Source organism: Saccopteryx leptura, chromosome 3 (genome assembly GCF_036850995.1).
Source record: "Saccopteryx leptura isolate mSacLep1 chromosome 3, mSacLep1_pri_phased_curated, whole genome shotgun sequence".
NCBI lineage: Eukaryota > Metazoa > Chordata > Mammalia > Chiroptera > Emballonuridae > Saccopteryx > Saccopteryx leptura.
In genome coordinates, this window is record NC_089505.1 from 180,408,457 (window position 1) to 180,422,085 (window position 13,629).

General features: G+C 43.1%; 3 protein-coding genes across 15 annotated transcripts in view; 2 read left to right on the forward strand and 1 right to left on the reverse strand.

Moving 5' to 3' along the window:
• Positions 1–1,196, reverse strand: part of LYRM4 (LYR motif containing 4) — a 148,396-nt gene extending 147,200 nt beyond the window's left edge. For 2 of the 5 annotated variants that reach the window (XR_010750299.1, XR_010750298.1), the window contains exon 1: positions 868–1,196. Coding sequence is in view for 3 of the 5 variants with exons in the window: in XM_066376968.1 (XP_066233065.1) it covers positions 868–953 (86 nt within the window). In the remaining 2 variants the exon portion in view is untranslated. The remainder of the gene's footprint in view (positions 1–867) is intronic. The other 3 variants (XM_066376968.1, XM_066376970.1, XM_066376971.1) reach the window with 3 other exon arrangements.
• Positions 1,197–1,225: 29 nt separating this feature from the next.
• FARS2 (phenylalanyl-tRNA synthetase 2, mitochondrial) overlaps positions 1,226–13,629 on the forward strand; it is a 659,092-nt gene continuing 646,688 nt past the window's right edge. For 3 of the 9 annotated variants that reach the window (XM_066376958.1, XM_066376960.1, XM_066376959.1), the window contains exon 1: positions 1,593–1,728. In XM_066376958.1, the coding sequence (XP_066233055.1) occupies positions 1,641–1,728 (88 nt within the window). In that variant the 5' untranslated portion in view covers positions 1,593–1,640. The other 6 variants (XM_066376962.1, XM_066376965.1, XM_066376961.1 and 3 more) reach the window with 4 other exon arrangements.
• On the forward strand, positions 1,849–5,062 carry LOC136400388 (ribosomal L1 domain-containing protein 1-like). The gene is given in 3 exon segments (XM_066376967.1): positions 1,849–1,962; positions 3,081–4,265; positions 4,267–5,062. Coding segments are annotated over 2 exon segments (1,434 nt in total). The 5' UTR covers positions 1,849–1,962; positions 3,081–3,096; the 3' UTR covers positions 4,532–5,062.

Consider the following 13,629-nt stretch of genomic DNA (forward strand, 5'->3'; position numbering starts at 1 on the left):
AGGATGCAAAGAGAAAAGTCCTTAAGATACATACTGCAGCAATGGGTCAGAAGTTATAAGGAAGTGCAATATAAAGCTGAAGCTCCTAAGTGCATAAAAGATAAAGAGAGTAAAGAGTAAGAATAAGGGGATCAAAAGCAAATAGGAGAACAGGGCAGGCATGGAAAGAGTTGGGCGCTACAGAATGGATGTAAGTTCTAGATTCTCACTCTGCTGCTAAGATCATAAAAGCTGGATCCACAACTGATGAGGCCGCGACAAACGTTTCAGCTCCTGCACTTCTTTTTAAACCTTTAAACCTTTATTCCTTTACTCGTCGTATCTCCTCCTTCCAGGCCCCTCACTCCAGCTGCCACCAATTATCACAAGTAGAATGGATTTGATTTTCGCGATTAAAAAAGCCAGTTAAGACACCTAGGAAATGAGAAGAGTAGCCGGAGAGAGCCTTCAGCTTGTGGACATGTGCTACTTACTGGTCACTTTCATAAACTCTTCCAGTTCTGCGGGAAGTCCTACATGTGCAAGAAACTGGTCTTAGGCACTAGCAACTTGCACGTCCATCCTTGCTACGGCAGAAGCACACCACTAACCATGCTCCCAGGATACGAACCACGGTATCCGAACTGGGGGAAAACCACAAGATTTCTTTTCTCTGACAAAAAGGGGGACGCCCCCCGTTCGGCCCCGCGAGGCTCCAGCGGCCACGCTGGTCAGTCAGCAGTTGTACACTTACCCGTGGTGATCCCTTTCCGCCACTGTTCCGAGGCCCCCGGCGCGGGACAGGGGCTCCTCGCACCCCGCGACATTCCCGGCAGCCCGCGCCCCGGCCCTCCCGCACTTCCCGGCCCTCGCCGCCCGTCGGGTCACCTGTAATTGTAGGCGCTGAAATGCTTGCTCTCTCTCAGCATCGCCCGGTACAGGTCTAACACCTGCGCGCGGCTGGAGGCTGCCATGTTGGAAAGAAAAGAAAACAAAACAAAACACCCAAGTGGGTCCTCTTCGCGGAGGTCCCGAGTTTAACCCAACCACAAAATTTTAGCCTATGCAAAACCACGACGGAAATAAAATGCAACGCCGTTTGGGCTCACTAGCGGGCCCGGGCCTCAGCCTGGGTGAGCGGCCGCCCAGCCTCGGGCAGCTGCGGACGGCGCCCAGCCTGGCTCGCGGCTTCGGAGGCGGGCGCAGGCGGGCTCGGGGCAGCTAAGGGGGAGGCGCCCACGGGGAAGGCGCTTCTGCTCGCCGCCTTGCCGAGGAGGCTACGCGTGTAGCAGTGCTGGGAGTGGGGAGCGGAAGGGGGCGCCGAGGGGACGCAGGTAGGCCCTGGGGATGGGATCTGGGGCCCGCTAGTGCACCAAGCCACGCTGCCGGGGGCGCAGGTCGGAGGTTCGAGAACTGAGGGCGTGTAGCGGGCTAAAGAATGCTTTCGCGAACCGCCTCGGGTCAAGGCTAGGACACTGAGTTTCCCAGCGTAGGCTTGGCCAGGTTGCACCGCCGCGAGGCGTGAGTTGCAGTTGCCCGGGTAACCGAGCGCGTGCCTTGCAGACGCTCCGCCCCCGGCGCGGTCGTCTACCCTAGCCGCTGTGTCCCGCCCCTCAGGCTGAGGCCGCCCTCGGCCCTGCCTGATAGGCGGTGCGGGAATTATGGGGTCCATTTGCTTAGCTCTTTGGTTCGGTCGCTCTCTTTCGGTGGGCCACGAATGCGGACAACTTGCTGCATGCTGGGACAAAGGTATGGGGAGGCGCGAAGCCGACTGGTCCAGGGTTCCAAAACGCTCTGGCTCCGCTTAAGACTACCGGCTATTGGGCCTCCGGGGCAAGGTCCTCTTTCTTGTGGAAATGGCAGCGCCCAGCATCATCCAAAGGGGGCTTTGACGTGGCCGTAAGAGCCTTTCCCGAGAAGTAAGTTTGCCTACGGCGCTCCAGATTTTAAATGCCCCAGGTCTGTTTTCCGGGTGAGCGGCGGGTGAGTGCCTGTCTTGTTGAAGCATGGGGTGTGACGTGGGCGGTTGATGTGGTAGGGAGTTACTTTGGTCATGGATTTATGGGGTATTTATTGAATTTTTGGGGTTTTGCTTTTGAGTTACAAGCCTTTTAGAGTTTTGTCATCTAAGTAAAAGTGTACAAAACGTGGGGGCTAGTCTGGGATGTAGGCATGGGTGATTAATTGAGGAAACTTTTGGAATTCAAGCACTCTATTGCTTGGCAAATTTTCTCTCGAAGCTTTTCATTGACTGAGTTTTCTCCCGTGTCCTTTTTTTTCTGAAGACGTTAACTTTTCTGAACTACCGTGCTGGATAAAGTTGGTCGTTGTGGTCCTTGAACGTAGGACTGGGCGCGGGGAAGCTTCTTGTTCTATGTTTGCAAAGCACTTGTTTCTGGAATCTTTGTGTAGTCAACGTCAGGAAAAAGCCCCAGTTTTCTTATACAGAATACACAAAGGGGTAATTTTGCACATAAAAAACAAGTTTGCATTAACATCCATCTTAATCCAACCGCTGAATTATGGTTTTGTTTCATCTTTCTAAGTTTATCTGATTTTGAAATGATACTTGCTTTATGTCACAGCAACCTCGTATTTTCAGGAACTTTAAGGGCAGGAAACGCTTCTCTGACCTTACCACACTTATCATATATACTTGTTATAGAATACAATGACATTTTTAAAGAGGCATGGAAGAGAAGATACTTTTATTGAAATCCTTTTAAGCTTCCTATTTGGTTTATTTTTAAAGATCTCATACTCCATGTAAATCTCAAAAGAAGGTTTTTTTTTATAGGGTAGCTGAACTTCTGTCAAGTCATTGGGCAAGTCCTTCCTTGAGTTTTGTTGAAAAGGCTGTTAATATTTTGATTTTATCCTTTGGCATCACTTAAAAGGTTTAAGACCAAGGGAATTGCACATAATTATAGAATAAGATCCAGAGCAGTTTTCTTTTAATCTGACACACTGTTGAGTGCTGATGATGCAAAATGCTGTGCAACACCGTGGAAAACTACAGTGTAAGTTAAAAATGCAAAAAGCAAAGCTATCAAAGTTAGAAGAAAAGAACATGATAATTATTTTGCCTCTTTTTAAAATAGTGGGGATTAGAGAGAAATGGAGGACTTGACTTCAACCACAGCCTCAACCTCAGCGACCCCTGCATCACTGAAACAGCTGGATAAAGGGCAGATCAGAAAAGCAGTAGAAGCCTTGTTGACACATTCCAGGTCCAGGAAAAATGCAAAAGGAGTGCTTTTGAATGAGAATGAAAATTTCTTTTTAATGGTGGTATTATGGAAAATTCCAAGTAAAGAACTGAGGGTCAGATTGTCCTTGCCTCACAGTATTCGGTCACATTTAGCAGATTTCTGTTTATTTACTAAGGACGAACCCAATTTAACTCCTGAAAAGACAGAACGTTTTTATAAGAAGCTTTTGAACAAGAATGGAATTAAAACCATTTCTCGGATTATCCCCTTCCAAACTTTAAAAAAGCAGTATAAAGCTTATGAGGCAAAGCTCCGCCTCCTGAGTAGTTTTGACTTCTTTCTCACTGATGAAAGAATCAGGTGGCTTTTACCCTCACACCTCGGGAGACATTTCTATAAGAGAAAGAAAGTTTCAGTGCCTGTAAACCTCAAAGCCAAGAATCTTACCAAAGAAATTAATGTATCAATAGGTGGAACTGTATTAAACATCTCCAAAAGTGGTTCTTGCAGCACTATACGCATTGCTCACACTGGAATGCAGGTTCAGCACATCACTGAAAACATTGTTATTTTCGCAGAAGGGCTGTCACAGAAATTGCTGGAGAAGTGGGAGAGTGTGAAACTCTTGTATGTAAAATCTGAGAGATCAGTTGCCCTTCCGGTCTTTTCTTCATTTGTCAGCAGTCAGGGTAAAGCCAAAGGACTGTGCACTCCTAGTGAGAACAAAAAAGAAGCAAAGAAAATGCAAAAACAAAAAATCTATAATAAAAAGCAAAAGAAGAAGAAAAGAAACAAAAAGCCAATAGAAAAGGCTAGAAAGGCTACGTTAGCCCTAACTACAGAGGAGTCGGCATCTAAAACTAATGGCTGTCCAGTGAAGGACCCTGAACCCCAGAAGGAAGGGACCCCCAAGCCTGAGAAGAAAGAGACTCGCAAAGTAAAAACCCAAAATAAAGTGCAAAACAAATCCGAAGAAGAAATTCCATTACTGGTTTCAATAGGAAAAACTCCTGCCAAAGAAAATGTAGAGATACAGAAGCATGCTACAGGGAAAAAGTCTCCAAAAAAGAGTTCTGCAAGCAGCAGAGCTGAAGACCCCAGGTAAAGGCCCAGGGAAGAAGCTAAGAATCCAAAAGAGGCAGAGAAGGAAAGAAACTCCACTGGGGAAGAAAGATCCAAGACAGAAACCCAAAAAGCCAGAGGCCAAGTTCTTTACTACAGCTAATAAATCTGCAAGAAAAGCTCCTTACTCCCCCAAAATATTGCCGAAAAACCCAAAGTGCTCCACTCGACTTAAACTCAGTGACTTAACCGGGAGGAAAAGTCAGAGCTGCCTGTAAAGCCTTTGACAAACAGCTGGGTCCTGACCCCTGTTGCGCCATTCTCTAGGAATGAGGCCTAGACTGAACTATGTTTAAAACCTCCACAAGTGATTTCGATAAGTGTTCGTGGCTGTTGGAACCAGTAGTTTGAATCCATTTTTTAAATTGCTCCTCTGTGTAATTTGCTAATATAATAGAAAATATGGTGCTTTTATTAAAATGTAACATTTGCTTGTGGGTAAACTATTTTACTTCTTGTTAGTTTAAAAAAAAATAGTGGGGATTGCATTTTATATTTTGCTTTTGTCTAGAAAATAAAGTTGGAATAATTATTTTGTACAATTGTTTATATTTAATTATCAAGCAATTTAATCATTAATGTGTACAATTAATGTATCCTAATGACTTTAACTTTGTTGTAATCAAATAAAACTTTCCAAATAAATATATAAAGTTTAGTTTGTATGGATAGCCAAATTACCTGTTGGTACAAGGTTAGGAGTATAACTTCCCAGTTGTTTGTTAGCTAAGTTTTCACAAAAATACTTTCATTTGAAATAATTTACCAAATATTATATATTATTGCCTTGAAAAATTAATAAAAATAATCAAATTCCAAAGCCAAATCTCTAATTTTCTACATTTTCATTGCAGAGATAACTATTTTCAATAATAGCTCTGAGGTTGAAAGTGGAATTGGGCCTGAAACTGGATGGACCTTATTGATATGTATTTAATATGAATTTATTCTGAGTTGAGTATTATCATGGGTAATGACCCATTTACTACTGGTTAGGCCTCAGTATAAATATTTTCTTAATATTCACCTACCCATAGTTATGAAATATCTATAGTTATTTACCTACCTAGGTAAAACTATATATTACCTTGTGTTAAATTAGGATTGTTTATGAGCACTTAATGCTTTGTGAAGAGAAATTTCTCCAACCATAATAAGCAATATAAATATAATAGTAATTTACTGTCTTTACGCTTAAATATTAAAATGATGTGTAAAGAAAATCTTCTATAAATTGGCAACTTATGATATGGTTTAGAAATTATTCTATCCCAAACATGGATGCAACTCTTAGTTATACATAACTACCACTTGATTTTATTGATTCTTCATTCCAGTAGAATATGAAGCTGGAAGAGACCTTGGAAATCAACTGATTCATTTTTACAGATGAACAAATTAAAGTCCTTTTCTCATTCATTCATTCAACATTTATTGAACACTTCTTGAGTGCTATACATTATATAAGATGATGGAGTTACAATGATGCCCTCTCCTCCCAGAAACCAATAGGGACCTAGATAAGCAGATTAATAATTAATTTTTGACAGGTGCTTCGATAGGGATCATGTTACCAAGTGTTAGGAAAATACAGAGGAGGGACATTAAACTAGGGCTTTGACCTAAGGTAATGCTTTCCATCATAGAAAGTATTTTCATAGTGAGTAGTAAGACCCAGATGAAGAATGTGGTACATTAGAGATTGTAGTGTACATTTAAAGCATGCAATCAAAGGGAGTATGATCCATTCTGGGAATTTGAAGCAGTGGGACATGTGGGGAGACCATAGCCAGGATTCACCATGTACCTGCTTTATTTTAATAATATTTCCTCTGCTTTGGGGATATGTCATTTCTTCCTTTATATATTGGCTAGTTCACGTAAGTCAAGCAGAAGTTAACATCTGAGTTTCTGAAATATACATTAGTTTTCCTGGTGTTGGTAGGCTTTTTCAAATCATATTTTTGAATCATGTATTTGAGGAGTACTAAAATGTTTTCTTTACCTCCACCTTCAACAGATAGTTGGCCAGCCTGACAGTTCACGTCACTGTTCTTGTGGATACTTGAGGACATAAATACTGATCCTCTTTTTCAAGAGTTTATAGTTTAAATACAATTATATTTAATTAAAATTTGGGATAAACAGTACAAAATCCTGCAAAGGTAGTACTTCTGAAGTGCTACGGGGGTGCAAGAGCAGTAAGAGGTCACTTCTATAGCTGAATCCTGGACCATACCTCGTACCAACAAAGCATGGTTGAGGCCCAGCTTTCAGGAACTTTCAGTTTTTATTCCCCAGGGGATTGAGTGAAGCCAGTGTACAAAAATAATTGATCTGTGGGAATTAGGGGCCTTTATGGAAGAGGTAGTGTTGACATTGGGCTTGAGAGGGTTTAGGCTTGAGCTAGGCCTTGAAGGGAAGGATTTAGATGTGTGGATGTGGTGGTAAGATGGCTATTGCAGGAAGATTTACCCTTGGACAGGGTGAAGGAGAGGGCTTGAGTGAAGTCTAGGGAAAAATCTTGGCCTAGGAAACATGAGAGGGCCTTACCTATAGCAGGAAAGCACATGAGGGTGAGTACGAGAGGTGACAGCTGGTAGACAGACCTGTGGAGTCCTTATAGCAGCGGTTCTCAACCTGTGGGTCGCGACCCCGATGGGGTCGCCTAAAGCCATCGGAAAATACATAATGCATATGAGGTATTTACATTCCGAATCATAACTAGCAAAGTTACAGTTATGAAGTAGCCACCAAAATTATTTTTTGGTTTGGGGTCACCGCAACATGAGGAACTGTATTGCGGGGTCACGGCATTAGAAAGGTTGAGAACCACTGCCTTATAGGATCTTAGTTAATCTTTTGGAGACCTAATGGGAAAGCTGTTATCTTCACTTAAGGCAGCGGTTCTCAACCTGTGGGTCGCGACCCCGGCGGGGGTCCAACGACCAAAACACAGGGGTCGCCTAAAGCCATCGGAGGTTGAGAACCACTGCCTTAAGGTAAGGGAAGCTACCAGTGGTCGGCAAACTCATTAGTCAGCAGAGCCAAATATCAACAGTACAAAGATGGAAATTTCTTTTGAGAGCCAAATTTTTAAAACTTAAACTATATAGGTAGATACATTGTTATTCACTTGATTAGGATACTCCTAAGCTGGCCAAAGAGCCGCACTTGGGCCAAAGAGCCACATGTGGCTTGTGAGCCGCAGTTTGCCGACCACTGGATTAGGTCTTTTAGCCAGAGGTATATACAGCTAGGAAGCAGTGAGGGTGGGCATGGGCCCAGGAGGTGATCTGTCCAGCTATGATGCTCCACTTTCACAGAAGGTCTTCAGTACCAACTTCAGGAATCTGAAGTTAATTAATTTTTCTTAGGCATATTTAAATTTTAATTTAGTTGAATCTAATCTGGCTGGTTTACTCTGGCAGAGCGTTGGCCTGGCTTGTGGATGTCCCGGGCTTGATTCCCAGTCAGGGCACACAAGAGAAGCAACCATCTGTTTCTCCACCCTTCCCCCTCCCCCTTCTCTTTCTCTTTCTCTCTCTCTTTCTCTTTTCCTCCCACAGCCATGGCTCAGTTGGTTCGAGTGCAATGGCTCCGTGGAGCCTCCACCTCAGGTACTAAAATAGCTCAGTTGTGAGCATGACCCCAGATAGGCAGAGCATCAGCCCCAAACAGGTTGCCCAGTGGTTTCCGGTGCGGGCACATGTGAGAGTCTGTCTCTTTATCTCCCCTCTTCTCACTTGGAAAAGGAAGGAAAAAAAATTTGTTGGATTCTCACTTATTTGTAAAGCTAACTGGTTTGTATAGGAACTATTATAAATATTCAGAGAATCTCAAATGCTGATTTTTATGCTAGCTTTTTAGTCTTTTAAGATAAATTTACTTTTTTTTCCCTATTAACATTTCTTTGAAAAGACTTAGTGCCTTTTTTTTAGGTTCTGTGTTTGTGTGTGTGTGAGAGAAATATTTCCTCTTGGGGAATTTTCTGAGACAAATTTCTGTGCAGGCTCTTTTCAAATGTAAGAAAATCTCTTCTCTGAGAAGGTTAGAAAGCTTCATTGATTGGAGGCTAAAGATTCCCTTACTTGTGGGCAGAAGCAATAAGATTGACAATTGATTTTTTTGTAGAGTGTATCAAATGTCACTTCTAGAGGATATTTTTTCTAATTCTTTGCCTTCTAAAGGACAGAAACCATCTTTTCTTAGTACAAATTCCCACTAACATGGCAATTCTTTTACAATGTAGTATGTGGTAAATTTCTGATTACCTTCATCTTTTTCTTACTAGTTATGAAGGATAAACTTTAGGACTGTTTTTTTGTTGTCTGGATATTTTAGAATGATTTGTTAATCAGACTAGGTACATTTGATGATAACGATAACTATTATTTATTTAGAGTTAATTTTCTTGTCCAGGAGCTTTGCCGGGCACTTCAGAAACATCTCATTTCAGTAATTCTTTTAAAGACAAATTTGAAGTACTGACTGACTCCTTTGATGGAGAGCAATAGTTGCCGTCTCTTGTTCATTCAGTTCAGTTGGTCGTTTATAGAAAACATTGAGGTTTCTCAATGTGGATTCTTTGTTTAGGAAAGAAACAGCTCGTGTTTTGCTAATCATGTACAAAACACTTTGTCACTACCTCAAGATACACGATACTGAGTTTTGTGAAGTTACCTCATCTCTTGGAAAAACATTGTCCTTTGTAAAGGGAAAACCTGCGATTATTCCTTACTGTGTGCTGCTTTTCTGTGCCTCTGGAACATTTCATTTCTGGTCACCAAATGTTTGTTGTTGTTTTTTTCCCCTCACACCAAGGAATTCACTGGAATCCCTGTTGTGTATCCTACGATTCAACTCAATTCTGGCATTATCAGATTTCACCAGATTGCCCCTACTCCCCATTCAGATGCCAATTTGCAAGTAGGAGATCCCTGCCTGATTTGGCTACAAACTGGAGGTTCCCATGAACCCCCTCCTCAGGCTTGCTGAACCTGTCAGAGTGGCTCACATAACTGGGAAGCACACTGAGCCGTCTGTTAAAGCAGCGATTTTCAACCTTTTTTGAGCCGCAGCACATTTTTTACATTTACAAAATCCTGGGGCACACCACCTACCAAAATGACACAAAATGACACTCTAACACAGTACATGTTATACATATAGTTAATAATATAGTTTCTAAATGTATTTATACTCAGTGTGAAACCTGGGCCTGTTTCGATGAACACAAAAGGGATATTCTGGCAGGAATGGTAGAAAGACACACACGAAGCTCTTCCTCAACAGTTCTCAGTCTCTCTCTATTTTTAGTTTAGCAGTCAAGCTTGAGAAGCTCAGCTTGGCATAGATATGTGGTTGAAAACGGGAGCAATGTCAAAATAGCTTTGTTGGCCAGAATGGGGAACTCCTTGGCAACAGATAACCAAAAACTGTCCAAAGGAAGATCAGCAAACTTTAGCTTTAAAGTTAGATAACATTGTGATGCATTGTATATCACCCTCTGCGGGGGCCTCTTTTAAAAAGAAAAAGGTCAAATATCTATATACACCATCAGGATAGACATAACCAGCTGAGGCTGAGGCTTCATCTAGTGGTGGTAACATTTACCTCCAGTCCTGACCAGGATTAGAAATCGGAACCATGGGGAGGAGTAGCAGCTTCAACTACTTGCAGGGGCCACACAATGACAAGTGTGCTGCAGCCCGAGCGGGGACCTTCCTGGGTGTGGATGAGAGGCAGCCTACTGTTGGTTCATCTCTAGTGGTCGGGATGAATCCTAGAAGGTGATTGGTCAGTGAGCGTTCCCTGTGCCTCCACTCTTCCTGTCGCTGATAGCTGGACGGATTGTGAGGGGAATGTTTATGTTCGGATGGAGGTGGCTGGCGGTGGGCCGAATAAATAGCCTCACGGGCCATATCCAGCACGCGGGCTGTAGTTTGGGGACCCATGTTTAATTTCCCCACGGCACACCTGACCATGTCTCACGGCACACTAGTGTGCCGCGGCACACTGGCTGAAAAACACTGGGTTAAAGGATGTGATAAAGGATGCACATGGACAGCCAGATGAAGAGATGCGTAGGAAGCAGTCTGGGAGGCACAGGCTTGTTTTCCTTTGGAGTTGGGGTAGATCACCTGCCTGGTGTGTATGTGTCACCAAGCTGGAAACTCTCTGAACCCTCTACTATTGGGATTTTATGGCAGCTTCCTCACATAGGTATCATCAGTTAACTTTATACTTGGGGTGGTGAACACACAATAGAATATACAGGTGATGTATTATAGAGTTGTACACCTGAAACCTGTATAATTTTATTGACCAATGTCACTCTGGTAAATTAAATTAAAATATCTCAAAATTATTGACTTTATTTCCATCTCCTTCCATCTCTAGAGAACTGGGAGGGGGCCGGGGGGAACTGGGTTAAAAATTTCAAGCTTCTAATCATGGCTTGGTCTTTCTGGTGACTAGCCCCCATGTAGGAGCTCACCCAAGAGTCACCTCATTAGAACACAAGATGCTCCTAGTGTTCCTACCACTTAGGAATGTGCAAGAGTTTTAGGAGCCTTGTGTCAGGGATGAGGTCAAGGACAAATATTAGAATAAGAGATCCTCCTAGTGTTCTTATCACTTAGGAAATTACAGAGGTTTGAGGAGCTCTGTACCATGTATATATAATTTTCTGTTATCTCACAATTTTGATATTTGTCATTGTTTGGGCTACTATATATAGTAAAGAACAATACACTACGTAGGTTATAAATGACAGAAATTGATTTCTCACAGTTCTGCAGTCTGGGAAGTGCAGGGTCCAGCCAGCAGGCTCAGTGTCTGGTGAAAACTTCCTGGGTCATAGAGGGTCTGCTTTTCTTGGGGTCCTCACATGGTGGAAGGGGCAAGGAAGAGGGATCTCTCTTGGGTCTCTATTATAAGGGTGCTAACCCCATTCCTTAGGAGGCCTCATGATCTAATCACCTCCTAAAGCCCCTTTCTCCTCATACCATTTGTTTTTAACTTAGGAGTTTAACATGAATTTTGGGGGAACGTAAAGTAAGTATTTAGTCCATTGTAGTACTAGAGAATGCTAGTACAGAAGCCAAACAGAATTCATGATTTCTTCATTATAGTGAGTACTTTTATATGATTTAACATTTTATAACTTTTTAATATAAAAATTTATTTACTGAGAACAATTGAAGCAATTCAGCTTGGCAAACCTGTGTCCTGTGTGTGTAATTATGAGCTTGAGTTAACTAATAATATTTAAGAGTAATATAAGCCTGGCTTGTGTGAAATGAATTACAGTAATACTGGCAGACAGCGTTAGCTTCAGTTAATGAAGATCCGCTTATTGGGAAGATTATCTTTATAGCAGCTCCTGGAATTCTGGAGTGCAGGGGCAGGTGGAATGGAGAAGTCATGATGTTCAAGAAAGCTTACCAGGAAGAGTACTTCCCTCCTTGATGTTCTGAGGTACGGGCATCGTTACCCATTTCAAATCTCTGAGTGCCTTGACACAAGCAGGATGTTTTCATGCTTTTGTTTTTGTTTTTAGTGAAAGAGACAGAGAAGGACAGACAGGGACAGACAGACAGGAAGAGAGAGAGATGAGAAGCATCAACTCATAATTGCAGTACTTTAGTTGTTCATTGATTGCGTTCTCATATGTGCCTTGATGATGGTGTGTGTGTGAGCCAGTGACTCCTTGCTCAAGTCAGTGACCTTGAGCTCAAACCAGCAACCATGGGCTCATGTTTATGATCCCACACTCAAGCCAGTTACTCCGCGCTCAAGCTGGTGAGCCTGCACTCAAGCTGGCAACTTCAGGGTTTCCAATCTGGGTCCTCTGGGTCCCAGGTTGATGCTCTATCCACTGCGCCATGTATTTTCTTTTAGAAATCTGTTGAATGTACATACAGTGTAGCTATTTTCCACTTTTGAACATGAAGGTCATTCTCTGGTATAATCAGTCTTCTCTTATACTCTTCATTTCACTAATCACTACTCAGCTCTACTGTCCCATCTTCACTAAGAAGTTCCCTAGCCACAGTTTAAATTAAACCTTTTTTATTTTATTATTTTTTTCTTATAGAATTTTATTTTTTACCTTAACTTTTTTCTTTTTTTTTAGAGAGTGAGAGAGACAGATAGACAGGGACAGATGGATAGGAAGGGAGAGAGATGAGAAGCATCAAATCATAGTTGTGGCACCTTAGGTGTTCATTGATTGCTTTCTCATATGTGCCTTGACTGGGGGGTTCCAGCCAAGCCAGTGATCTCTTACTCAAGCCGGTGAACTTGAGCTCTAGTCAGTGATGTTGGGCTTCAAACCAGCAACCTTTGGGCTCAAGCCAGCAATCATGGAGTCATGTTCACGAATCTGCTCTCAAGCTGGCAATCCCGTGCTCAAGCTGGTGAGTCTGCGCTCAAGCTGGAGACCTTAGAGTTTCGAACCTGGATCTTCAGAGTCCCAGGCTGATACTCTATCCACTGCACCACTGTATGGTCAGGCCTACCTTAATTTTTTTATCATTTAAAATTATATACCTGAGCAATTGTATATTGCTGGTTTCATGTTGATTTCTCAGCAGAGGAGGGCAGGGGCCATGTCTGTTGTGTTCATCACTGCAGGGTACTCAGTAGGTATTTCTTGAATGGCTGAATGAAAGAAGTAAGACTAAAATCCTTAGATTTCTGCATCTTCCATCTTCCTGTCCTACCACTACCACCAATTTTAGATTTAATATGAGCTGTTCAGCCACAGCAGAGTTTGTTTCATTTGTTCGGAAGACACTGTTCCCTGTTGGTCATGGTTTAGGTTTAGACTTTATAATTGGAGTAGTGTGGTCCTCACCATACTCACTGAGCAAGCATCTTGGAACTTTCTTTAGAAAAGTGATAAGTAGGCCCTGGCCGGTTGGCTCAGTGGTAGAGCGTCGGCTTGGCATGCAGAAGTCCCGGGTTCGGTTCCTGGCCAGGGCACACAGGAGAAGCGCCCATCTGCTTCTCCACCTCTCCCCCTCTCCTTCCTCTCTGTCTCTCTCTTCCCCTCCCGCAGCCGAGGCTCCATTGGAGCAAAGATGGCCCAGGCACTGGGGATGGCTCCTTGGTCTCTGCCCCAGGCGCTAGAGTGGCTCTGGTCGCAACAGAGCGACACTCTGGAGGGGCAGAGCATCGCCCCCTGGTGGGCAGAGCGTTGCCCCCTGGTGGGTGTGCCGGGTGGATCCCGGTCGGGCGCATGCGGGAGTCTGTCTGACTGTCTCTCCCCGTTTCCAGCTTCAGAAAAATACAAAAAAAAAAAAAGAAA